We start from the raw sequence: 26278 nt of genomic DNA, 5'->3' as shown, positions 1-26278 counted from the left end.
CTGTAGCCAATGCGGTGAAATACAAACACAGAAGAGCGCATTGCAAATCTAAATGTGCTGCTAGCATAACACCCAGAAATCCTAGTGACTGAGTATACACCACCAGCTGAGGGCCAAGGTGAGCGAAGGACAAATGTTTTTCCACTCGTCTAAAATTAGCAGTTAGATACACCAGATATCATGAGAATGTGTTCAGCCAAGAGCAAAAAATAAGATAAATTATCCAGATGAACAGCAGGAGATGAAAAAGCCTAAGAACATAGAAAGGGTAGTGTGGATAAGCGAAGAAAGCAGCTCTGTATGTAAGCTGACTACTAAACTCCCAATCTCCTTTGCTGGAAAATTCTGAGGGGAAACAGACAGCCCAAACACACACAGGACAGGCCCACCTAAAAGGAAGTATTATAAATAGTGCCAGCCAATGCACAGCAAGAGACAGTAACACAACCTATGACAAGCACAGTGCATGTACAGCTTTCTTTCATGTTATCACTCCAGTTTAGAACAATAACAAGTTCTGTCATACCTATTTTGAAAGTGCAGTAACTTCTAAAATAAAAAAAAGCCAAAAGAAACAAACTTTTAACAAATAAATCCAGTAACTGTAGTTACAGATATTTCACATATTTTAACATCTTTGTCAACTGTACTGTATGTTGTTGGTACACTCATCAGTAATTTAAAGTATATAGTTGTCAGACTGTTTAAAAGTCTTAGAAATGACCAAAATTAAGTTCCTCACAGCAGAACATATCAGACTATAATTACGTTAGCTGTTATTTGGCTTTCCAACTAGAGAACATTTCTTATCATGTTTTTGATTATAACTGAAAGTGGTTCAATTAAATCATTTTAGATTTTTTATTTTGCTTACTGTATGTAAGAAATGCATTCAAAAGCTACATCTGCATCACTTAAAACAGAAAGCATTGGCTGTTAATGACAATCTAAGGTTGATCTGACATGTAATTTGGATTTTGTTTTTAAATTATATTATTAACCATTGTTCAGACCAAGAAAGGCTGCAAAAAAGGCAAACATCACCATCTAGTGGTATCAAGATTTGATGCAATTGGGGGAAGACGTTATTCCATTCTGAGTACACGTTAGCAAGCAGTTTGAGTTCATCAAATTTAAAACTGTACATATTTTCACCTGTACAGTAAAAAAAAAAAAAAAAAACACTTTAAATCTTGGCTTTGTCATACTTTATATGTTGTGAAATCCCTCTATCCAGTGCATTGATTTATGTAAATACTATGTAAAAAAAATGAAAGCCACATAAATATTCTGTCCATTGACTCCTCTACTCTGACTCTCACAGTCCAACCTTTCAAATTTCATTACTTTAAACTGGCATTGAATTGCAAATAACACTTTTTCTTTGTAAATGTCAGAGTTTACATATAGACAGTTGACTGATCAGATATTTATCAATACAAATGTGCCCAACCCATGTGAGACTAAACTCAAACACTCAAACCCACCTATACAGACAATGCACAATCAATATATTTGCTCAAATTATACTTTAAAGATTTCAAACAGATATGTACAAATATTTAAAAAAAACTCTCTTCTGTTCTTTGGGGATACAGTCGGACCAAGTGGATGAACCAATTCTTTAACAGTAGATGCCAATTTTTTTAAAGAGAAAAAAAAAAAGAGGACAGAAAGTTTCAGAGCGTCTCCAGCCTTTTCTGAAATCTGACCTAGTTTTCAGTTAACACTCACCATCTGGTGGAGCAGCAACAGCAAAAGCTAAAAAGCAGAGGCCTACTTTTGTCTTAAAGAAAAAAAACATGAACTACTCGACAGAAACATGTCACATTTAGCTAAAAAAGCCAAATTACTCACATTCTCAGCAAAAAGAAGAAAATTATATTACCTAATTGCTCCTCTTTGGTTCTCTTTAATTCTGTTGCTTGGCCAGGCTTGCTGTCTGCATACCCTTTTGCTAAAAATGAGACTACTGTGCACAAAAGTGTGCACTGCATGCTTATGTTTTGGGGGGGGTTTTTCCACTCCTTCGGAGCAAACCCTCTAACATTCAGCATTTTGTTTGCAGCGGCAAACAGCAAGTGAAAGAAAAACTTGTTTACTTCTTTTCTCATTAATAGCCTGTTCATTGTAATAAAAATTCCTAAAACACTGGCACCTTACACGAAGTAACCCAGCTATATTTTTGCTTTTTACAAAGCACAGCCTTGACATTTTCAGCTAATTATAGCACAGATGGCAATGAAACAAAGAACTTATTCATGTGCTTTTACACTTTTCCATTAAAAGTACATTTTTGAAGTATACTTTATGTGTTTTTGATACTGAAGGAAGTTTAAAGAGAAACAAAAGCAAAAAGCAACTGCTGTTAAATGTGCTTTGAATGCAATGTTTGAAAATGTTGTAAACAATAAGTACCACTCACCAGTTTGCAGGACATCCCCTGTACTACAATATAAGTGGTGTGTAGACATAAGACGAACATTGATTAAGGTTTTCTGTAACTTTGGACTTATCTAGAATATTCTATATTCATGTATTTCTTCTTTTTAATTTTGCGTGTAATGTGTACTTTGTTAGTATGTGTGTGTGGTTGTGTCACAGCTCGTTACCCTTCTTACTGTTGATACTGTCTGACATAGCTGAGGACTGGTTTAGTTAGCCGGGAACAGTTGCAGACAAGCTGAAGTTAACAGAAAAGTCCTAAAGAACAAATAGAAACACAGAACAAGGTTTATTAAAACATGCAGATAACCATAAGGAGGGTTTATATTTATACAGTGCATAGTGACAAGTCGCGATTTAAGCTGGCAATCGGAATATCGTGTAAAGCTGGACACTATTAAAAATAATTTCACCTGTTTTACGAAGCTAACATCAACACACTGCTTGCTAGCTTAAGTTAAACCAGTTAGCCGTCCACAATTAAATGAACACTTAACTTCATTAACGTATGAAACGTGACGTAAACGTTTAAAACTTTTACGGTTTTAAAAGTGCAAAATTGTCAATAACAGTGACTTTAACTAGCTAGTAATTATATTTCATAAGTATTTTTTTGTTTGTTTGGTTTTTTTTTTTTTTTTACCTTTGCTCAACTACGCTGTTTCTTCCCCTTCTTCTGTATGGACGGAAATTCTGTTTCCTCAAAAAGAACAGTGTAGTTTTTAAAGGAGCCGCCTGTTGTAAGAGTGTGGTCGCTTATTAATGTGCTGAAACACACCCAGAACACAGAGGAGGCTGTCCTGCCAGTTAGATAAGGCTGATAAAGTCTTATCTCCAGCAACTGTTGTTAAAGGACTTTTTCTTTGTGAAAGAGACTGCAACACTCCAGAGATTACTTCCATTTTACACCATATTGTTCAGTGGAAATTAATGTTAATTTCTTTTTGTTCACTTAAACAAGGATCAGAACATTTTTTTTTTTTTTACATTTTTTTCTCTTGTCTTTTTTAAAAATAGACTTTCCATTTTCACGTAGCAATATCTCCATGTAAGGTCATTTTTGTAAGTAAATACTTTATTCAGAATTCTCTCTAAAATATCAGAACTAATAAAACTTTACAGTATGTTGTCATGGTGTTATCATTATCAAGGGAAGCTAATTATAGACACTGTTAATTACATTTACTCTATAGCAACATTTTATATTGGATATGCTTGCCATGACAGGATTTTATTTCTGTTTATTTCTGTTCCATTTATATAGTTCTGAAGGACTGAAGAGGCTTTTTGAATAAGAAGAGAAAAACCAAGAAAAAGAAGTCCAACTGTCTTTATTCTGACTCTGAGAATTACCAGAACCTATGGCTGACAATCTATCCCAATGTTTATCACCCCGGTATTTTAATGGTAGAAATAGAGGACACTATATTATTTCTCTTTAAAAAATAAAATAAGAAAATTAAATAATTCCCGAGGTGAATGTATTTTTTGACCAGAGTTAAGTTGTGAGTTTATGAATTAATAGTGCTGTCAGACTGCTGTAACATGTAGTCAGTTCCTGTATTCAGAGTATGATAAAATGTTATCAGTTATCATAAAACAGCATACCACAATAAAAACAATTCTAAAGTCATTCATGTATTTTTAATTCCTTCTAGATTAATACTACATGTGTTGCACTATTCTTCTTTTTGTTTAAATACATTTAAAACACTTGACATAATCTTAATTTTCAAACCCCATTACTGGTCGGCACAAACTGCAGGTGTGTGCAATATGAATGATGATATTAAAGTAAATAATAATAAAAAAATAACAGTTATTCATAAATTATTGACCAAAGCAACAAAAAGCAAGTAACCAGTAATAAAAAATACCAACCTAACTGAAAAGGATTCTTTAGTAAGTTTGACATATTCACAAAAACAAAAATAAGAAGGTATAATTGCCAATAAGTCCATTATTGTTTGTTGTCATATTTAAAAAATGTGATAAAGTTAGTTGTAAAGCTCCAATAACAATAATCCAACACACACCTTTTCCAGTTGCTATAGTGATTAAACTAACTTTTTTTGTAATCTGATTATGTAATCCAAATTAAATCTGATTTGCCACAAACCATCTCTTGTAATTTATAAGGTAGTGTTAAAGAAATATATTCACAGTGAAATTCCATGTTTACAGTACTAAAGTTGTTTTTAATGAAGTAACAACCACACAATGTATTTGCCAAAGCAAACAGGAAAACTGCCTGATGTCCTATAAAAATAGAAACACACACAATGCTCGCTGACTCAGGATTTTCAGGACTGAAGTCCAACATGTCAGTTAACCTTGTGAGTCACTCAAACCTTTGGACATGATTAAAACTACTGATAAGATTCATAACAATTTAGCAAATGGTGTTAATGATTTGATTTTGATAAGATTGTTATTTATCTTGGATTTTGAATACAGTATGTTGAATGATTAACTTGAAGCTGATCATTTGGAATGTCGGCCTTACCTGGTCTGTTCTTCTACCTATATTACAGCACATTTGTATATTTTAATTATCATACTCTTCACAAAGCTATCTATGAAGCCAACCCAGTATTTCTGCTTCTCTGTCAGGGTATCTGTTTTCTTTTGTTTGTTTGATTTATTTATTTATTGTTATTTTTCATTCTGGTCCAGGTCCGTTTCTTTCATTTGTCTTAATGTGGCTTAACAACAAATGATATTGTATTTGGAGTCAGTTTTACTGTATGAGGTTTGTCCAAAAACATGTATGTTAGATTATCTGGTGTCTAAAACTTTTACCATGAGCGAGTGTGGGAATGAGTGGTTGTTTGTCTCTCTCTGCACTGGCCCTTGTGATGGACTGGAGACCTGTCCAGGATGACCCTGCCTCCTGCTGACAGCAGCTATAAGCACTGAACCAAATTAATTTTCTTTAAATGCAAATCATAAAATTGCTGTTTAATTCAGCAAAATGTAAATAGAATTATTTAGTGCCATACACAACAATACAGTAGTTAATATGTTTACCGTGTATCAGAATACACCATTTATGCTTCACATAAATTACACTTTTACATATTAATGTACAAAAATCCAACACTGAAAGAACCACACAGGAGAGAGGTTTTCAGTTTACAGTAAGATACCCTCACACAAGCTGTCTTATGGGTGTATCTAAAAAAAATACACATGACAGATGCAAATACATAATCTCTGCCTTGGCGGAGTAAAAAAGGAATCATGGTAGAATACATTTTAAGATGAATATATTAGGGTGTCTCGCTGGGTTCCCAATACATCAGGCTCCTCCTACCACCCACTACAGCACTGAGAAATGTCACTAGGTAATAATTGCCATGGGGATGGCAGAGCCTGCCGAAGCTGGAGGCGGTTTGACTGAGGTCCATCATTGAGGTGTGAGGCCTGTCACGCACCAGCATCTTCCCAATAAAACGCAGCGTTAATCAGTGGCATCACAGATTTAATTTGATTGGACTGCACCTCTTATTGTTGTTTTTCTTTCTTTCTTTTTATTTATTTATTTACTTATTCTGATTAAGGCCATACCAGTGGCATTTGCTGCTTTAACCTTTGAAGTTTAAATGTTACCTTAAGGTCAAAGTGTTTGAACTGTATCCTCCCACTGCTCTCTCTTTGCTATGGGATATCTACACAAAGAAAAGAGATTAAGGTAAACACACAAAAGTAAAGTGTAAAACTGCTTAAAAATAAACTCAAAGACCATCACAATCGGGTATATAAAATTAACTGTCTTTGTGGCATAAGTAAAATCATGAGACTGCATCCAAAGTGTTTTACAAACATAGAAACTCTTTATTACAACAGTGTCTCTCACTCATGTTTAATTTTTTTTTTTACTCTAAACGCATTCATATCATTGCAGTACAGTGGAAGTCATTCTTTATTTTGATCACAGCATAAAAAAAATATCTTTGAAAAAATGCTAATCCTAACACAAATGTTCAACATCTTTCACAGTTTGGTATAATTAGACATAATGACTAAAAGCATCTCAAGCTCAGCAAGCTATTGGTTTTTGATTGGCATTGTCACAAAAACACCTTCTGAGAAAAATATCTTAAAAACCCTGTTTCCACAATATGAATAAATATGCTTTGTGCCAGTCAGTCATGTTCTTTTGTCATATTCCCTTACAGTTGTCTGTAAAAAATACAATTTTAGTACAAGCTTAAAAAACTTATTCTGCATCTTTAGCTCTAATGAAACTTCAATAAGCATTTTTTTACTGCTTCACGTAGTCTCCTTACAACATTAACATAGTGTGCAGAAATCATACCTGACAGAACACACATGACTATAAAATAGAATTTCCTGCATTGATGCAATATAAAAGAAAAAAAACACACAATGACCATGGAAGTTAATTAATAATGCATCTATAAGTATTTACTTTCAGATAAAAAAAAATCTCCAAAGCTAAAAGATGTAGAGATTGCGGTTACTGCATACAAAAAATGTATAAATAAATAAATAAAAATCCACCTTGTTATGAACTTAATCACAAATGCAAACATTCACCAATAAAAAAGCAAAATGTGTGCACTGAGTGGCATACACAAACCATACCAACACTTTTACTAAACAAACATACAGTTTAGTACATTAAACAATGTAGTGAATAGAGTCATATCTGCATGTGATGCAGTGCATCGAGACAATACTGGTTTTTCAAATTTATATTCAAACACACTGATAAATACACCACATGGCAGAAAGCTCAATGACCCTAAAGATGAGTTATAAAATCAACCTTCAGTACAAACTGAGTCACCTTAAATCAGGCCTTTGTGCAGAAAATGAAAGAAGGGTGTGTTTGGAAATAAAATCCTATTTGTAAACAACTTGCAGCAGTTCCATGAGAGATTAGGTCATAACATTTACACCCCTCAATCTGATGTAATCTGACAGGTTCAAGCATCAGCTGCCACTGTGAGCTGATGAAAGCTAAACGACTTATCAACACTCGTAATTTAGAGTGTTTTATTGCTTTCATATTTGACTTTATTTAAAAATAACAGACTTGTCAGAGTCTCATATGTGAAAAGAGTGTTATGAGTGGAACTGTTTGATTTTCATTACAAAAAAAAATTAAATCAGTTCATCCACTGCACAATAATGCAGTTATGTGAGAGATCGCTGAAAGTCAACTAATTACTATTATGATCTTTATTTTAAAAGGGGTTTTAACTTGTTTTTTCAGAATGAATGTGCTGAGTCATTCTGCATGGAACAGAGCGGGTGTGCAAAAGATCAAAACAGCCTTTTTTCCTAAATGTTGTAATAGTTTACCTTTTCAAAAGCAACATTTAAAAATACATTCCAACTGCATTAAACTGTATCTCTGTGATTGTGTTAAAAAAATAGCATGAAAACCAGATGAGGCTAAACAAAATCATTCAAAGATGCATTTAAAAGTTATTTAAATAGACTGAGCAACCTGCTGGACAGCTTTCAACATGGAAAAACATTTTCCTGAACACTACATCATTAAAAGTGTTTTCTGAATATAAAGACATTAAAAAATTAATTGTCTGTATATATGTGATTGTTTTTCACCTGCTCAGTCTCAATGAACTCTGAAGTCTCTTCTGCAATTTGTCCAGGGATACGGAAATCAATAGGTATGGGTTGTGCAGGCTCAGTTGGCCGGGGCTGAGCCACAGGGCAGCAGGCCTCCCCCTTAGGACTGGAAGTGCTGCGAGAGTTTTGAGGATCCAGGTTGCAGCCAGTACCCTGGAGAAACTGGAGGAAATTCTCCTCAATGGATCCTTCATGACTTGGTAGTCTGTCCTCCATTTCAACCCCTGCTCTACGAAACAAGCAAGGCAAATGCTTGCCCAGCTCCTCGCGGATCTGTCTGTTGAGACAGCCGTAGAAGAAGGGGTTAGAGGTGAAGCAGAAGTAACCAATCCAGGTGACCGCCTCCTCCAGAGAAGCAAGTGCAGCAGGTGGGCTGGCAACCAGTGCCGAATAAAGGTGGAAAGTAAAGTAAGGCAGCCAACAGCAAAGGAATTGCCCACCTACTGCTGCCAGCACTGCAGCAGCCTTTCCTCCTCCAAAGGGGCGCTGTGGAGTTGCTCTGTCAGTCCCAGTGCCTGTCCCAGAGCTGGTAACCATTGTGGAACGGCTGCTGAGGGACTCTGACCGTTGGCGGCGAGGTGTGTCCATCCAGGTAGGCAATGGTCCATGGTGCATGGCAGCGACCCGAGCCACTTTGAACATGTTGCAGTACACAACTAGAATGACCAGCAGAGGACACAGGAAATACACCAGAGTGAAGAGGACCATGAAGGCTAAGCGGTTTGACCCTCCACCAGTCCAGTGCAGTGAGCAGCGCCTGTGACCCTGAGCAGGAGGAGATGGGACGGCACCTCCACCTCCTCCCCCAACTCCACCATTTTCCAGAAGAGGAGTTTTTCCACCTTGCAGGAACCAAGCGAGCATTGGCAGAGCAGACATGGCCAGAGCTTTGACCCATATGCCCACTAGCACTGAAGTTACCAGGCCAACAGTCATTTTTACTTCATAACGCATGGGATGTATGATGTAGTAATAACGCTCCACATTAATGACAGAGATAGAGAGGATGGCAGCACTGACTAGGCACACACTGAGAAAGAGGTAGCTCCTGCACAGAGCCTCCCCGAAGAAGGCTCGGCTTGAGAGCATGCCAAGTGGCATCAGCACCAGGGCTGCCAGCAGGTCCACCACACACAGGTGGAAGACAAAGGCAAACTTGTGGAGCTGTGGGGCCTTGGCAATGACCGCCATGACAGCCACATTTCCCACCACAGCCAGCAGATCCATGAGCAGCATTGCCAGGAGGGCTAGCGACTGGGACAGAGCCCAGCCCTCGGACAGAGAGGAGGCAGACATGTTGGATGCGGATTGTTGAGGTGTGTGGGAGGAGTTCCACATCGGCTCCATTGAAGGGTGGAATGAAGCAGGCAGGCAGGATCAGTCACAGGCCCATCACCCATCCTTCAAAGCAAGAAAGAGCAGCCAGAAAACAGTGGCTTGAAAGTAGGTCAGAAGTTGCCTTGTGGTCAAGAGGTTGATGCTGTGATGATCAGGAGGTTCAGATTTTATATTTTAAGGTCCATTCAGAAGATCTTTTTGTCTTCCATCAGTCACAACACCCCCTAAAATAAAGAAAGAAGTGCAAAAGAGAATAAACTCAGTGTAATGAACTAATCGTTCCAAGCTATTGATCAGCCCTCTCAGATTTAATTGTTCAAGTCAGGTTTAATAAAATCATTCTCTGCTTCTCGGATCTCTGTCAAGGCAGTTTGAGTGATAAGATAATCCAAAGCTGACTATTTCATCAACTGACTCAGTTAGGTATTGACTTATTAAGGCCTATATTTGGTGCCTTTTTCTGTAACAGAGCAACTGAGTTGTTAAAAATTAACAATCAATATAAATAACAATATCTAAAACTGGGCGTATTTTCCCATGAGATTCCATGGGAAACTGTGTCCAAATATTTGACTGGTACTGCATGTACCAGTATGTATGTACTACAGTATGCTCATACTGATCCTCTGAAAAGCAAATAAAGCATTCAGATGAAATTTTTTAAACAGTATCATGGTATTAAAAAAATTAAAGATAAATGTAGTTTGGTCAAGCAGCAGCAGGCAGTGTATACTATTCAAGCACACATCCTCTCAATGCATGAATGCAAGCTAATTCACCAAAACTAATCCCATCACAGAATACGTAACAGCCCTCTTCCATCACATCTGCTCCTGCTCTTGATCAATAGGTCAGAATTAATGCATACCTTCCTAACAAGAATGCAGTCTCAGATTTTGGAAGTCCTTGCTATATAAGCAAGTCTTTGTATTTAAGTCCTTGTCTATATCCACCAGAATGGGGTGTCTGCCTCTGTGGAAGCCTTGGCTGCTTAGCATGAGTGAATTCAGTATTTTGAATGGAAAACTCGAAAGTATTTAAATCTTACAGAGGATGTATGCACATTAACTGTGCATGGCTTTTACAGACAGGGGACATAGATGGTGATGCTGCTTTAAATTTCGTCTGCCACAGATTTTGTAAAAGCCTGGGATCCTCTTTCTCCTTTCTACAGAGATAAAAAACACAGATGGGGATAAAAAGAAATAAGCTCTCATCATCTATCTATGACTGCCCTCACTCACATATATATATATATATATATATATATATATATATATATATATATATATATATATATATATATATAAATGACAAAAACACTACTTAAAGTACACTCATCAGTGCATATTCAGCAGATTATAGAAACTGGGAATGAGCAAGTGAGAAGATCTGGTGAGCATCACAGGTTATGATGGGAAGTGAAGAGAAGAACAAGAAAGCGATCATTGTGTACCTGAATCAGAGTAATTCCTGATGCAGCTGTCTGCTGCTTTGGTCTCTGAAGATGAAAAACCTGCTTTTGCTCCCACTGCTGAGGTTGACAGTGGAAATCAATCACTGTACCTTGTAAATGCTGTTGAGGCACTTCCCACGGTAAGAGCCTGCCTCTTCTCCCATCCCTTGATCTTCCTTGAGCATCCTTCCACCCGGATGACTACAGCTGTGGCGGCAGAGATTTTTCTGAAACGATGCTGATGTAAATGCAAAGAAGACACCAGCTCACTCTCTGCTTTCCCCCCCTCCACTCACTCACAGTGACCGCAGAGACAGAGCAGGAGGCAGTGTGAAACAGGACCAGAGCTGATGTCTGTACAGGGTCCTAGTGTACTCCATGTTTTGTCAGATGTTGCCCTTAAAATAAGGAACAAAATGTTTTAGAAATGGGGCAACATTTGGTATGCACCTGTAGGTGCATGAATGTATTTTTAGCAATGCTGTCCGGGTGGTCCAGAATACTTCTTAAAGGACTAAATAAATTTGGTAATTTGATAATGATCCTCAGTGGATAAATGCAAATTCTTTTCCATTTTTCTGACAATGCAGTTAGCCATCGACAGTTCAAAATAATTTAAATTTTTTAAAATTAATAAAATGTGAAGGGGTTTTTTGTTTGTTTGTTTGTTTGTTTGTTTAAATGAATAGCTAAGCTCTGCTGCATCATTGTAACTTGATATTAATGCAAACATTTTATCATGCTAACAGGCTGGTTTTTTGGAAATGCTTCCTTTACCTGTAATCAGAATACCGCAATGCCAACTGTCTATCATTGATTGTTCATGGCCCACATACATGTTACTACACTTTAAACAAACTGCAGTTGTTCACAGTACCCAGGTTAGCATTCAGCTTAGGCTCTAATTGGTCTGAAACAGTATAGTTTTTCAGTTTTCAGTTTTCATTTATTAAAAAGTTGGCGTGGCAGAAATACGCAGCAAAACAATACATTGTTAAAACCATGGATCCTGAATTGAGACAAATGTACAATAAAGTAATAATCATTATTACTAAATTAAATCTAAAACTTATAATTCCTGACTTAAAATACATGCTACTTGTAAAACGGTTTGAAAAAGAGTAAATATCTTTTGGTTTTACTCCTGGGTACAACAAGAAAATACAAAATCCATGTTCAGGCACTGAATCTGAATACACTGAGCTATTCTAGGTCTGAATCTGACAAGCTGAGTTTGAAAAGTGTACCTCAGCGGGTGACTTTTGATGGGCATAATATCATTTCGCTTTCCTCTGGTACAACACATGGTGGTGTTTCTAGATTTTATCCTTTTAAACTACTTATTTTCTGGTGTGAGTATTACTGCTGCCATAGATTTGAAAAGGTGTCCTGCATTAGAGCTGTTGAGGACCTCATATGGTCTTGCATGTGTAAAGTTTTCCTCTCTCATATATAACCCCTTCTGATTCTAGTTTGTTTTATACTGTCAGATAATATTAGATCAATGTAGTTATTTTATGGATATAAAGTTGCTTCCAGTGTAAGCTTTACTTAGGCAAAGGCCTCAGCTTCTACCATCTCAGTCTCTCAAACTGGAACTTGTGTTGCCACAGTGATCTTTTTCACATACAGTTCATCTCATTGCTCTGTCTGTGGAGGACAATGACATCTGGGTTATTATGGATAAGACTACTCTGTTGAAGGAGTGGAAATAAAGCTGCTGAGTCCTGGGTGATTTGCATTTGCATTTGCAAGGTTCCCCATGATAATACATGTTACATTTACATCTCATGGAAATCACATCTTGCACTTCTTTTGCAAATAAAAAAACCCAAAACAAAACAAAACAAAAAAAAAAAACAGGTTTTAATTTGCAGCACATTCCATGCTTTGATTAATTGCTCAAGGTCACTAAAATCCAGAATTTGATAATATTATTAGTTAAGTTGCTGCAAGAACTGCAGGTCTTTTGATTTAAATAATAACTGGTTTGTTCTTACTACACTATAAACAATAAATGCAATGAGACAAATGCCAGTATAGTAAGTGTTTTTTTTATCTATTATTTATTATTACATTAACATTTTGTTCAATAAAATGTGTAAAACATTATCTCACCCCTCTAAATTAAAGAATTACCAAAATGATCACAAACAATTTTTTACAAATAAATAACTTAGTACAAGTCTGCAGTCTCACCAGTACAATTAATCTATTAATCAATTAATGCTCTATGAACAAGACTGTAACAAAATCTGCCTCTTAGTGCTTTAACATAAAAAATCAAAGTGTGTAAAATAAGAAAACATGGTGCATTTGGATAGAGAGCTTTAACAGACAACACTTACTACTGTTGTCATGGTGAAGATGTATCAAGATGCATTGTAATGCTGAGAAACGATGGGAACATACAGATACTTGTGCAACATATAATATAAAATACTTGTGTAACACAATACATATGAGTGAAACAAAACCACAGACATGCAGTGTGGCTTTACACACTGTGTATAACTGTATGCTTTCATCTGTATTCAGGCATATATACTTGTGTGTATGTGGTATGTGTGTTTGAGCGTGAGAGTGCACAAATCAGGTGTTGACTCACGACAAAAATAGCACAGGCTTGCTCGGCCGGCAGCACCAATCACTGCCACCACAAATACAATGGTTTCCATGGCAACCTTGAAAATAGACTTTACATTCGCACTCAGAAATAGCAAAGGACGCTGCAATAACCCCAGAGAGCCCCCACTGCCAATAATAACTACCCACAGATATGGATGTACAAACAACAGTAGCACTCAGAAATAAAGTCATGCCATTACATTTACCAAAACATAATTACCGCTGCCTACACAAACAATCAGCTCCAATTCAAATGCACTTACAGAATGGGGGGTACCAAGGCAAGGGCAAACATTAACCAGCTTTGTGTTTAATAACATAAAAGCAAAAGCAGAGAGACTGTTGTGTTGAGCTGCTCCAAAGCTGACAGAGACATTTCTTTATGCCAACAAGAATCTGTGGCGTCACATTATCAGATAGCTTGTAAGAGTATGAATGTGTTAGTGACATTACAGGAGAAAAAAACAAATGTTGCCTTGGAAACTCTTGGAGGAAAGTTGTTTTTAATGTTGTTGTTTTTTTTTTTGTTTGTTTGTTTTTTCTATCACAGAAATCAGTCAAACATGGTAAAATTCAGTACATTTTCCAAATCTTAACTTTTGAAAACTACTATAAAAAAAAAACTTTATAGTTTCCACTGGAACTGGAGGATCATTTTGTGTCAACTCATTAATCCACCAAAATTATGTCTGTTTTTGGATTTACCGTAATAAGAAAATTTATGCAAAGTTTACTGAACTCCTAAAGCTCTGTTCAAAAAAACCTTTTCAGTAATATTTATTTTTTTCAAATTTTCTCAAAGCTACATTTCACAACTTTTTCAATGTTTCTTTTTAAGTTTCATCAGTCACTAAGTTTTCAATGGATTTTCCTAAAATTTATAAGAAACATGCATTAAAGAATACTGACTATTTATAATTTGACAGTAATAAAATTATTAACAAGAAATCATTTCTGCCAAAAGAATAATAAAAAAATCTCTACCTACTTCTGACTTTAAGTCCTATAAACTTAAAGGGAAATTTCACTTTTTTTTAAAAGAACATTTACAACCAAGGGTATCCATTAAGACCCATTAGCCCCTTTTGACCCATTTTTAAGTTAATGATCATAGTGATTAGTTAGTTTATGAAGGGGTCTTGAATTTAAAAAAAAAAACTACTGGGTATGCGCAGATGTTGGACCGGTAGTCCAATGTATAGCAGAAGTAACCAGTACAGTATTTCTAACACTACAAAACCCATTGCCAATGTGGAAAAACTAGGGCTTTCACAATTAAAACATTAATGCAAAGAGATTAATCTGTGCTTTTAACACGTCAATCTTTTTAAGGTATGAATGCATCAACAACAAAGTTATCATTCATGCCATATTACAAGTACAAATCTGGCATATCTCAATCAGAGAAGCATATTTTAGCCATGTAGGAGTTTTAGCAGTAAACCAAAAGTCCCCCTCAAAAAACACTTGATCCTCCTAATATATGAAGTTTCTGATAGTTTTTAAGCCTTAAATTTAGAATCTTTATTACCTGTTAGAAATAAGTTATTACGATTGCTAATTTAAAAATCGGAATTTGGCATTATTTTGGCAAGAGAAGTTGATTTTAGGCATATAGGTGCATTGTCACACCTGTGAACATAATCCACTAAAATCCACTTTATCCTCCTCATTTATTAAGATCTTGCTCGTTTTCAAGCCTTACATTTAATGGATGGCTACAGGATGATCCATTTAATTCATCACACAATTAACCACTCAGTCATCGCAACTGGAGTTCTGGTCCACAATCCTTACCAGTGAGCTGTGATGGAATTTAATAGTATTCAAATTTGTATTTAGTGTTGGCCAGTACTCAAATGTAAGTACTTCTACATGTACTCAGTTTGAAAAATGTGGTAGCGTTACATCCCTAACAGCCAGTAAGTCCAGTGGTGGAAACAAAACAAACACTCTTGCGCTTGTGCTGTAGAAGTACCTTTCTGATTTACATACATTCTTTTGAAGTGTTTCTTATTTACATCCATTATTTTTTGCCACATTCAGTAATGCACTTAGAACTTTAGTTTTATAATGTACCTATGTTGCAGCTACTTTGCACTGTGACATTGTTTTCTTACATAAGCAGTAGTTTTTCTTTGGACAAATTTTATTAATAACAATCCTTTTCCTTCACCACAAACTTTATGATATTGCAACTTTAATTTAATTTGTATTCAATGTTAAGGTTATTAAAGTAAATTTGTGGAATCCCAAACAAAAGGAGTTTAAGTGCCAGCAAACATGTGGAATGGCTATTCAGACATATAGAGATTGCTTTATGGGTGCACAGAAATGTAATCTATCAAAGGCAAACTATAAGGTTATTGTTCTTTTATATCATGTTGTTCTAAATCTTGAACAATGCTGCAATAAAGAGGCTGAGTCTGGGTGTTTCTATGAAACGTTATCCAGATAACTTAGCAAACCTCCTTCTTGGACCAGGCACATGATTATGCCAGATGGTGGCAGTGTGTCCACTGTATTGTGCATTGTGGTACAGTTGCTGCCCACTTCTGTTGGTGTAACAGAGTAATTATCAGTAATAATCTCTTGAAACAGCTTTGATTTCTCATAATCTTACAACACAAAAATTCATACAAATTAATAAGTTAGGAGTAAAAAAAAAATCTAGGCAAATGAGTGCTTTTGTTTTAACAAACTACTTGTTTTGATTGATAACATTGTTTTTGACTATTATGAGGCAGATCATATGTATTATAATGACCAAATATAAATTCATACTTTGCATGTTAATCAGATTATGTTGTTTTATTTTTGTTTTTTTGTATTTGTTTGTTTCAGATTGGGCGGATTTAGGAAATAACTACCATACTTGATTCAACTGTCTGTGGCATTAAACAACTGACAAAAATAGCTATTTTATAAAGCACTTTGTGTGTGTTTTTAACTAGTCACAAACCAAATTTTTAATCTGTTTATATAGAAATAATACTCAGATTAATGCATCATAGCAGTTGGATACAAAACCAACAACAACACCATTGTGTAATAGTACTATCAATAGTAATTATTCACTTCCTTTTGCTGCATTCTGGTACTTAATTACATGTTACACTGCAGGACTTTTATATGTAAATAAGAACTCTACAGGGTCACAGTAATAAGTAACAGGTTTCAATGCTTGCTCTAATCATATCAGCAAATACTTTTATGAGAAAGATCAGATTTTCCAGCCATGCCAGTGTATGATAAACTGCCATTTTTTAAGCTTAATGCTAACAGCAGCATTAAAATCCTAAACTGCTACCATGCTTGCTATTTAGCAGTATGCATTTGAACTTTTAGATGAGTTATTAGTGTTGCTGTTTATAAATAATTTGATGAATAACTTTCTGACTTGATAGTTCTGAATTAAAAGATTGGAACTTCAAGACATCTCAAGGAAAGTATCTGAAATGAATTTTAAAGAAATCAGACAAACAGTTTTCGGTTCAGCTTCAGTATTCTGTTGTATTCTTTTCCTGTTCCCGTTTTGCACCTGGTCTTCTGTTGCTGATTGCCTCACCTAATCCTTCTTTAATAATTAACTCTCTCCGTATATACATCCCCTTCGTTTGTTATTCCTTGTTTACCCTACCCTAGCTTTCTTCTAACTGTTTGTGTTTTGGAGGTATTTTGGTTATTTTGGAATAAAATTTTTGTTGCCACATCAGCCTAACTCCTTCCTGCCATCCTGCATTTGGGTCTTTCCTCCTCACTGCCACATGACAGTAACACCCATACCAAATATTATGTTTTATCACATTACTCAGAATTAGTTTGTGAGTCATATGACAAGTAAGATTACCTGAGACAAATTTTATATACAAATCACAGAGAAATAAAGCAGGATTTTGTGCTCTCTTACCTTGATATAAAATGTTTTATGGGAGCAATAATTAGTGCTGACATTAAACTGTTCTATATAGTATCATATCAACATGATCAGAGTGTTTATTTGAAGTTTTACTAACCATCTATATACACCTACTAAAACTCTAGCAAATGGCTCTTCTCCAAAAAAGAAGCTAAACTCATTTGGCTGATGGAGCCCTGCAAACTTTAACCTACTGCTACTCCCCCAGAGCTGCAACTCATTTATAATTCACATAGGAACTGAAAATTGCCACCAGGCTGGTGCCTAAATCAACCCTGCTATCTGATACTTACAAACTCAGTGTGCATCATTTTCAGTCAGCTTTGTGAAGATGAAGAGATCGGTTGCTCTATAATCATAACTGTCAAGAGACAATAAACAGTGTGAACAATGCTGAGCAAAAAGCAGCTGCAGAATCAACTATCGTGGTTTTACTCAAGTCAGACAACCTATAAAATATGCTTTGTGATTTTAAGCACATCTCCGCTCTGAGTTTTTGTCTTTTTTGTGAAGAGTTAAGAGCTAAGTTACATTAACATAATTATTTAAGAAGCTTGCGTAACTTTTTGAAATGCTAAAATTCACTCAAACTTTGCATAACATAGAGTTTCTTGCAGATTAATGCACATTAATTATTGCACATTTACCATTTAGTTACATGGGAAGTATTTGCTGCAACAGAAAAGTGTTTAAAATAAACTATTGTATCCATTTCCACTGCAACAAAAGAGCGTGACCCTCAAATTTGTTGTTTTTAGACAATAATGGAAGCCAGGGTTAAACTGTATACTAAAAAATCAGGAGTAATTATAGTCAGTGTTAATAATGTCACATGAACAGTGAAGCTTCCAGATGCATTGCTCCTGCACAGCTCCGTTACCACAATATGCTTTTTCCGTGATGTTGCCTACACTGATAAAGGTATATCCATGCATGTAAGTGATATTTTAGCAAATAAAGTTAAAATAATAACAAATAATCACAACACTAAATATAAAAAACAACTAAATACATCACATGTTGAAACTCAGAGATTCCTTTTGATGATTTTTTTTATATTTAACTTTTTTAATGGTAATATTGAGTAAAAACTAAAGAAAAAATACCTGATGTGAGAGCTAACTGACAGTAAATACAGTTTATAGATTTATCCAACAAAAACTTCCAGCCAAATAAACCACAAATATAGAGAAGACTGAGAAATGCTGCACCCTTCTAAAGACTTCATCTCATATCAGATGGCTTGAAGTGAAATCACAAATTTTCCTGTGGTCTGACAAAATGAATATTTGAAATTCCTTTAGGAAAGCATACATTTCCACATCTAGACAGGCTGAAGAGGAGAGGAACCATCTGTCCTATGAATGCACAGTTCAAAAACCAGCATCTGTGACAGTATTTAGGTACATTAGTATACACATGGCATTTACACCTTGCACATTTGTTACAGCACCATGGCTGTATTGAACATCTGCTGCCATCCAGATTACATGTTTTTCAGGTGATGCCTTCCTTATTTCAGAAAATCATTCTGCACACAAAATAAAAGAACCTGGATGCTAGACTGGCCTACCTACACTACAGACTAAGGATCAGCATAGTCAGTCCAGTCTCACAAAAAAAAGCATAACAGCTATGTTTCTACAAAAGGTGGCAGTGTTATAATAAAGGTGCACAAACGGCAAAATGGTAGCATTTTCTTTGCCTGTCATTTTGTATAAGGAAATATCGAGGCATCATGATTCAAACCTGTAATCACATATCTAGCTGAATTTAATCATATCCATATATTTTTATATGTAACCTCTAACCAACACATCTAACAGTTACATAAAAAAGTAGTTGCAATGGTAGACGGAAGAGTGTGTAACGTTACCATCAAACCCGTACTACCTGCTTTATGGGTGTTTTTGAACATGTGCTAGCAATGCAGTACACAAGCATGTTACAATCTGCAAATGAAAGTATAGAAATAATATATTTTTAGTGCTTTGAAAATATAATTTGCAATGTTTGAAAATGTTTGGCAGTTTCATTTGATGCAAAATGTAGGTATGCAATGATATGGAATGACTCGTGTTGGAATATTGTTGTTTTGTAGCCCTGAAAGTCTAATAATTAAACAAATTCTGACTACTCATCATGAAATTTGTTTTGTGTTGTGGAGTATCGCATTTTACTGTTATCAAATGGTGGAGTGTTTCACATTTTAGAAGGATAAATATAGGAGATTGAGTAAAATCTATATCTGAATAAAATTAATCCAAATACACAAACACTATCAGTCTGTCAACCTGTAAGACTCCACATTTTTAGATGGGAAATCTAATCAATTCATACGAGAGGAAAACAAATATCTCAGCTATCACTGCAAAATCAAAGCGAAATTAGCTACTATGGTGAAGAACTAAGAATTTCTTCAGCATGGTATTCTTAGGGAGAAGTGGGAAGTCAGGCTTACCTTGACACTGTAAGGCTGTCCTGTAAATAAAACCTCACTGTGTCACTTGATCCTACATTGAAGCCGTTCTGTGCTAATTTCTTGTCACAGTCACTCTTAATCAAAGACTTGGGAATCAATATCAAGTGTTGCATGTTGACCCTTTAATCCCAGCTGGCATTTAAAGTTCAGGTCTGTGATCACTTGCCTTACTCTTGGCATTTTTTTATGTGTGTGTAATATCACTGAGGATGACAAATGTTCATGTAAAGAATTGTTTGTAGTAAATAAAGTTACTCCATTCCCACCCTGCACACACATGAATCTGCCATTTTGTCTCTTTAATTTTCCTGCTTTGTTTGTCTGATTTCACATGCCTGATGCCAGATGTAACCCCACTCACAAACCACATACTGCTCTCAACTCCCCATATTGATCCCTCATCCACTGATGCATGCACATCACGTCTTGGGCAACAGAGTGCTGCAAGCTGCAGGTCACACACACTGTTTGCCTTGTCCTTCAGCAGGGTAATTAGATTATCCAGAAGAGGGATAATGGCTTCATTATTTCAAACATCATAGAGCTGAATAGAAAACTACAAGAAAAGTTCACTTAATTAAATTAAAGTCTTCATTTTAGAAAAAATATACCCTGATGTGTGCCTCCTCAGATTTCATCATGCTCCCTCATCATCTTCATTTCAGTTCATGTGATTGACATTGACCTGATACACTTGTTTGTACCTTTGTTTATCACGTCTGTCACTGTAACTGGTGTGAGACTGTACACCCTACAGCTGGTTTCAGACAAAATATCAAATGTCACAGCTGTCAGCTTAATGATGATGCATCTGCAGGGTAAATGTTCAACATTAAGACGTGAACACATGTTTGCCTTCATGCAACTTTCTACATTGATTATTGGATCTTTTTTTTTTTTAACTAACTCAATGTGAGTTAGTGAATGACAGAGACAGAGGGGAAACGTGACACACCCCTCCTCTGCTGTTTACGCCCCCAGGATCAGCTAACAGCTGCTTGCATTTCCTCACCACTCAGGACCGCAGACGCGCTCTTTCCGGTCATTTTGAGCCGTCACTGAAATCAGCTCTCTGCCTGCACTAGCCGATGATTGACTGATCGTTGATCGTCCCTGATGCTGTGATGAAGAGGATTAGATAGTCCTGTTGCGGATCGTCTCCGAGACTTGGCTGTTAAAGACTGCTGCTGACAGCGCTAGAAGGTAACGCAGTGGCGGCGGGACAGAAATATTTCGGATACAGTGGGGGAGATTTGACGCTGGGGATGGTGACAGAATGAAATATGCATACTTAGTTATTATACTGATTATTAAATGGCTGGAGTAATCCTACAACTTTATTGTTGCTATATTGTATATCTACTTATACACTGTTGATTACAAATGTTGCACACACATAACTTTTTCGCTGCCTCGCCTCTAATGCACCACGTCTGCAGAGCATAAGGTGCTGCATTAGCGCTTTTAACACTGCATTATCACCTTGTATAATGGGCTGACATCATATTTTCTATTAAACAGCTCTGAATGATTGATCATATTGTGTTCTTGCAGCTTTATGACTACACAGTGAATGCTAGACCCTATACTGAATCCTGCATGATGGGGACCTCAATCTGCATTGTCACTGTGGCAGCTTTAAGAAGATGCTTCATCATAGTTCTGCATCTAACTTTATTTTTACCAGTAGTAAGAGTCTATGAACAGTTAATAGGACTCCACCTGGACTGCCTTAAGACTTGTGTCTGCGCTGGAAACATAATCAGCTGTCCTAGTGCAAATCTCTCCAACGTTCCTACAGCTCTTCCAGAATATACAGCTGTTCTGGACCTAAGCTTCAACTCCATCACCAGGCTACGTGCTGAGTGGACCCCCACAAAGCTCAAGAGACTGCAAAGTCTACTACTCAGCAACAATGGCCTCACCTTCCTCTCCTCTGAAGCATTTGTGCATGTGACAAAGCTTCGTTACCTCGACCTTTCTTCTAATGGCCTCCGCCAGCTAGATGAGTTCATCTTTGAGCCACTGGAGCATCTTGAGGTATTGCTACTTTATAAGAACAACATCTATCAAATAGATCGCACTGCCTTCTCGGGCCTCATGTCTCTGCAAAGGCTATATATGAGTCACAATCAGATCACACGCTTCCCCTTGGAGCTAGTGAAGGAGCGAAGCAGGCTAGAAACGCTAAGACTACTGGATGTTTCTTCCAATAGGATTAAAACCCTGTCTCTGCACGAGCTTCAGGCTCTGCCTGCCTGGATCAAGAATGGTATTTACTTCCACAGCAACCCTCTGACCTGCAGCTGTGAGCTTTATGACCTGGTGGCCCATTGGCACCTCAAGGACCTCAGCTCTGCCACTGACTTCACAAGCAACCACACATGTGTGATACCAGGTCTGCGGAAGGAAACAATGTCCATTCTGGATCTAGACAAGGCATACCTGAACTGCAGTGAGGTCAAAGTTCTGAAAGAAGAGGCCTATTTAGATCAGTCTCTGGTACTGGACTGTGACACCAAACAGAAGGACATGGTGAAGAGATGGGCACTGCCAGGAAACGCCCCACTTTCTTCTGCTAACAAGACGGCAGTAATGCTTTCTGATGGTAGCCTCCACATTGGACCCCTGAAAGCAGAAGATTCAGGAGTGTACACCTGCTATGCTACAAGTGATTCCCTCAATGAGACACTGTACATAACTGTAGTGGTTTTTAACTTCACCATGAGTGGTGGACTTGAGAATCTAAAAACAGCCTACACCACCCTCATAGCCTGTCTGGTGAGTATAGTTATGGTCCTCATCTACCTGTATCTCACCCCTTGTCGCTGCGCTAGTTGCTCAGATCAGGACATGGAGAAAGATGACCCAAGAGAGAGCCTCCACTCCTCAACTGTCAGCCTCTCTCAGGCACATGAAGAAACACGGCAACAAGGAGTGCTGAGTGAGGGTTTCCCTTACAGACATGCAACTCTGTTGGAGTATAAAGATCAGCTGGAGCAGAATGGGAGACTGAATCCAATAGGTGAGGAAGATGAAGAGATGCAGGTGGACAGCAAGGAGAGAAGGAGGTCTGATGCAGAATCTATTAGCTCGGTGTGCTCTGACACTCCAATGGTGATATAAAATTATCACCAGTGCTTGCATGTAGAGCAGCCATGACCCAATGTGTATGAGGGGATGAGCCTCAAATAATAGGAATGCTGGTAGGGCTTTCTCACACAATGCTTAAATTAAAATCATCATCTCCCAAACTAAGCTTTAGTTGACTCTCACAGTCAGTGGCACTGTTAAGACTATGTATACCTGTGATATGGTCTGTAAAAAGTCTTCTTCTCCAAACTTTAGGTAAAAGTTTATAGGCCCCAATATTTAAAATGTTTTTATCTCACGTCTGAAGATTGATAAATGATCACTAAGTTAAATCAAACAGATTTGTAAAGACAAACAAGTAATTATATTTCTGGTAGTGGACAAAAACAAGTTAATTTTAAAAATGAAACCACTTAACTCTACACAAAAAATGGAGACATTGTTTGCATGATGTAGGCTCCTAGGATTACTTTTGGGACCATAAATACTTTCAACTACCATCCTGAGTCAGTGCATGAAATACAGTAGGGATCCTGCAGAGATGAGAAATAGGACAGAAGATGAACAGTAAGTTGCTGCTTGAAACAGAAACTCATTTTATGCAAAGCTTGCAGAGTTGAGCTACACTGCAAGCTGGTCAAAGTTTATGTTTTATATTGCAGACCTGTTTGGATGTGTTAATCTTTACAGAACATGATGCTGCAATGATTATTTATTATGCAAGTTAATCAAACTAATTCATATCATATATGTGTGTTCAAGTAATAATTGTGTTTTGACAGTAACTGTGGCCTTTGTTGAAGTAATTTTTTTAATGCTGCTTTGACTTAATTATAAGACTCAGGTCTACGTTAAAGTCAGTTTTTCACTAATCTTAGTTACGCAGTTATTAACACCATTGTGCTTTATAAATGTAATAGTAAAAATAAGTCTCTTTTTTTCTGTTGAAGTTTTTTTTTTTTTTTTTTTTTTTTTTTTATTACCATGACAAAAATTCACACAGTAGGTGTTAGTGATGTAGTGATGTATTGGTAATTTTGTTTAGCAATGTAATTGAAACTTTGGCATTAATAAGGGAGCATTTTCACCCTTAGTACATTAGTAATGTGAGCAAACATGATAATAATGAGTAATAGTAGAAGTAGTAGTAATAGTAGAAGTAGTAGTAATAGTAGTAGTAGAAGAAGTAGTAGTAATATACCCTGATCATTTAAAATGTAGGACAAACTGCCTCAAATTTTTAATTGTAAACACAATTTTTGATAATTTTGATTTAGTTTATGCCTTATTCTAAACTGAAATTATGCAGAAATTCAGCCTCTTTGACACCACATGCATGCTTTTGAGTGAAGAGTAATTTCTCTTTTTAGTGCCTTTAGCATAATATGTTGAGTGTTAGTTTCAGAAAGTTATGTAAGCATACTGTTTTGCTCATGGAGCTACCAGGAAATATTACGCAGGGGAAAACAACTGATAGCAATACCATTTACTGAATGGTTTTGGGTATTAGTGCCCAACCCTAAAGAAATCATCCACTAGAGCTAGCCAGAAGTCTCATAAACAATGACGAAAATAGCAGCTGGTAGTGCAGCCAGCACACACCCTCAAAGCTGCCTGACATAGCTGAAAAGTAAACAAGAGAAGTTGCAGGTTTTTTGTTGTTTTTGTTGTCTTTTTGTTCTTACAAATGTGCTCATTTCAAATAAATTTCCACCATATCTTAAACTAAGTGAAAGCTCACATCATTCAAGCTGAACTTTGTCGTCAGAAATGTTGTTTTATATATCAACATGTAAATATGAAGAACACAGCTCTTCAGTATTATCAAAGCATTCAAACTGTGACTGTAATTTTGAAGAACTATATAAAACTATAATGTAGCTAGGTTATATGTCTTTAATAGTGTTCATTTCACATGCACTTAATCTTATTTATTTTTATTTTTTTAGAAAGTTATTGATAACAACCAAAGACTGACACATGTATGAAAAAATCTACATGTTTTGGTATTTACTAAAGTCATTACAGATAAATTCATTGTTATGTTGAGGTTGTTATGTTATGTTGTTATGTGTGAATGGCAAGCATTTTATGCAACTGTTTTCTGATTTGTTATGTACTATATCATAACTTGTTTAGAATTGTACTTCCTGCTGGTCAATACAAACAACAAAAATAAAGTGAATAATTGCATTCACATTCACTGTGGAGTGGTTTAGGAGGTAATAAAGCTAACTGAACACATGCCATTTGCATGTATAGCGAATATAACTAGCAGTTGGCTAGCTTAGCTTAGCATAGCAACTGGGGGGGTCAGCTAGCATGGCTCTCGGCGTGTAAACTAAATTCAAAGCTTAACAAAATACCCACTTTAACAGCTGAGTTTTGTATAAAATAAACATACATGATGCATCATTTGTGAAGGCGTGGATTTTTATTAATAGTCAGAATTAGCTTTAGCTCTCCATGCTAAGATAACAGACTAAGGCTTCATTTTTGGGCTCTTTAACACCTTTATTAGACATTGTACACAGGAGAAACGACAAGGGAATAACTGGAGAAGGACAGAAAGAAAGACTAGAAATGTTGGATTGTTGAATACTCTGTGTCCTTTGCCTCATCTCGCTCTTTTGCCTTTCATATGCTGACAGAATATTTTGATGATCTAATATTTGATGCGCCATTCAGGTGTAAACATGTAAATACTGAAATGTCTATGTTGTGAACTTGCTGTAAAAATAAATAATTAAATGCAAAGTTTTTTTGTTTTGTTTTATCAAATGTTGCAGCAAATTTGTGGGGGATCAGAATACATGGGTGTATTTGTGCCATTTTTGTGGAAGATGTGGCAGCATGAAACCTCACCTGCTTTTCTTCAAACTCCTTCTCTACTGGATAAATGATTGAAAAGGTCTGCAGGGATGTCCAGATTCCCTGTCAGTAACTGCCTTCTCATGTTACCATGTTTACTCACAGTACATGCAAAACCAGCCCGATGTGTGGGTTTAGATTTAACTACCTGGAAAATTCTACACAACAATGCAGCATTGCATTTGACATATATCATAATTATAATATGACAATATGAGAATATGGATGATTATACAATGCCTTTTGGAATTATTGGTTGGTGTGTTTACATGGGAAGAAGCTAAATGAGGCATCCCTTTGGATATTAAATCAGATTATATTTAGAACAAATGCAGCTGTCTGAAGAAAATCTGAGATCATCACACATTAAAGATACAGATGGCATAAGTGTGAGCCAGCTCCTGTTGACAATGAATGACTG

The 26278-nt window shown here is 36.4% G+C and overlaps 3 protein-coding genes across 8 annotated transcripts in view; 1 reads left to right on the top strand and 2 right to left on the bottom strand.

Moving 5' to 3' along the window:
* Positions 1-3190, bottom strand: part of LOC121636368 (AMP deaminase 2-like) — a 39501-nt gene extending 36311 nt beyond the window's left edge. For 2 of the 4 annotated variants that reach the window (XM_041979832.1, XM_041979835.1), the window contains exons 1-2: positions 3089-3190; positions 2613-2703 (exon numbers count right to left, since the gene is read on the bottom strand). In XM_041979832.1, the coding sequence (XP_041835766.1) occupies positions 2613-2640 (28 nt within the window). In that variant the 5' untranslated portion in view covers positions 2641-2703; positions 3089-3190. Of the gene's footprint in view, positions 1-1888; positions 1922-2612; positions 2704-2858; positions 2885-3088 lie in introns of those variants that run through there. The other 2 variants (XM_041979834.1, XM_041979836.1) reach the window with 2 other exon arrangements.
* Positions 3191-6281: 3091 nt separating this feature from the next.
* On the bottom strand, positions 6282-11140 carry LOC121635387 (G-protein coupled receptor 61-like). Of its 2 annotated transcripts, none has more exons than XM_041978495.1 (2): positions 10865-11140; positions 6282-9632 (listed from the first exon to the last, which is right to left on the bottom strand). In XM_041978495.1, exon 2 carries the CDS (start codon positions 9415-9417, stop codon positions 8014-8016), a length of 1404 nt encoding a protein of 467 aa, XP_041834429.1. In that variant the 5' UTR covers positions 9418-9632; positions 10865-11140; the 3' UTR covers positions 6282-8013. The 2 variants fall into 2 exon arrangements, with proteins under 2 accessions (XP_041834429.1, XP_041834437.1); XM_041978503.1 differs by having other exon boundaries at positions 10975-11140.
* Positions 11141-20923: 9783 nt separating this feature from the next.
* LOC121637558 (amphoterin-induced protein 1-like) lies at positions 20924-25737 on the top strand. 2 transcript variants are annotated; one of them, XM_041981769.1, is made up of 2 exons: positions 20924-21096; positions 21448-25737. In XM_041981769.1, the coding sequence occupies exon 2, from the start codon at positions 21493-21495 to the stop codon at positions 23017-23019; it is 1527 nt and encodes a 508-aa protein (XP_041837703.1). In that variant the 5' UTR covers positions 20924-21096; positions 21448-21492; the 3' UTR covers positions 23020-25737. The 2 variants fall into 2 exon arrangements, with proteins under 2 accessions (XP_041837703.1, XP_041837702.1); XM_041981768.1 differs by lacking the exon at positions 20924-21096 and having other exon boundaries at positions 21129-23066; positions 23125-25737.
* The last annotated feature ends 541 nt before the right edge of the window (positions 25738-26278 follow it).

The sequence above is a fragment of the Melanotaenia boesemani genome, chromosome 3, assembly GCF_017639745.1.
Source record: "Melanotaenia boesemani isolate fMelBoe1 chromosome 3, fMelBoe1.pri, whole genome shotgun sequence".
Taxonomy (NCBI): domain Eukaryota; kingdom Metazoa; phylum Chordata; class Actinopteri; order Atheriniformes; family Melanotaeniidae; genus Melanotaenia; species Melanotaenia boesemani.
Note: the sequence above shows the minus strand (reverse complement) of the source record. Positions and strands in the feature narration are given on the sequence as shown.

Coding starts and splice junctions, on each gene's coding strand:
- LOC121635387 (XM_041978495.1), bottom strand. CDS start 9,417: ATGGAGCCGATGTGGAACTCCTCCCACACACCTCAACAATCCGCATCC.
- LOC121637558 (XM_041981768.1), top strand. CDS start 21,421: ATGATTGATCATATTGTGTTCTTGCAGCTTTATGACTACACAGTGAAT.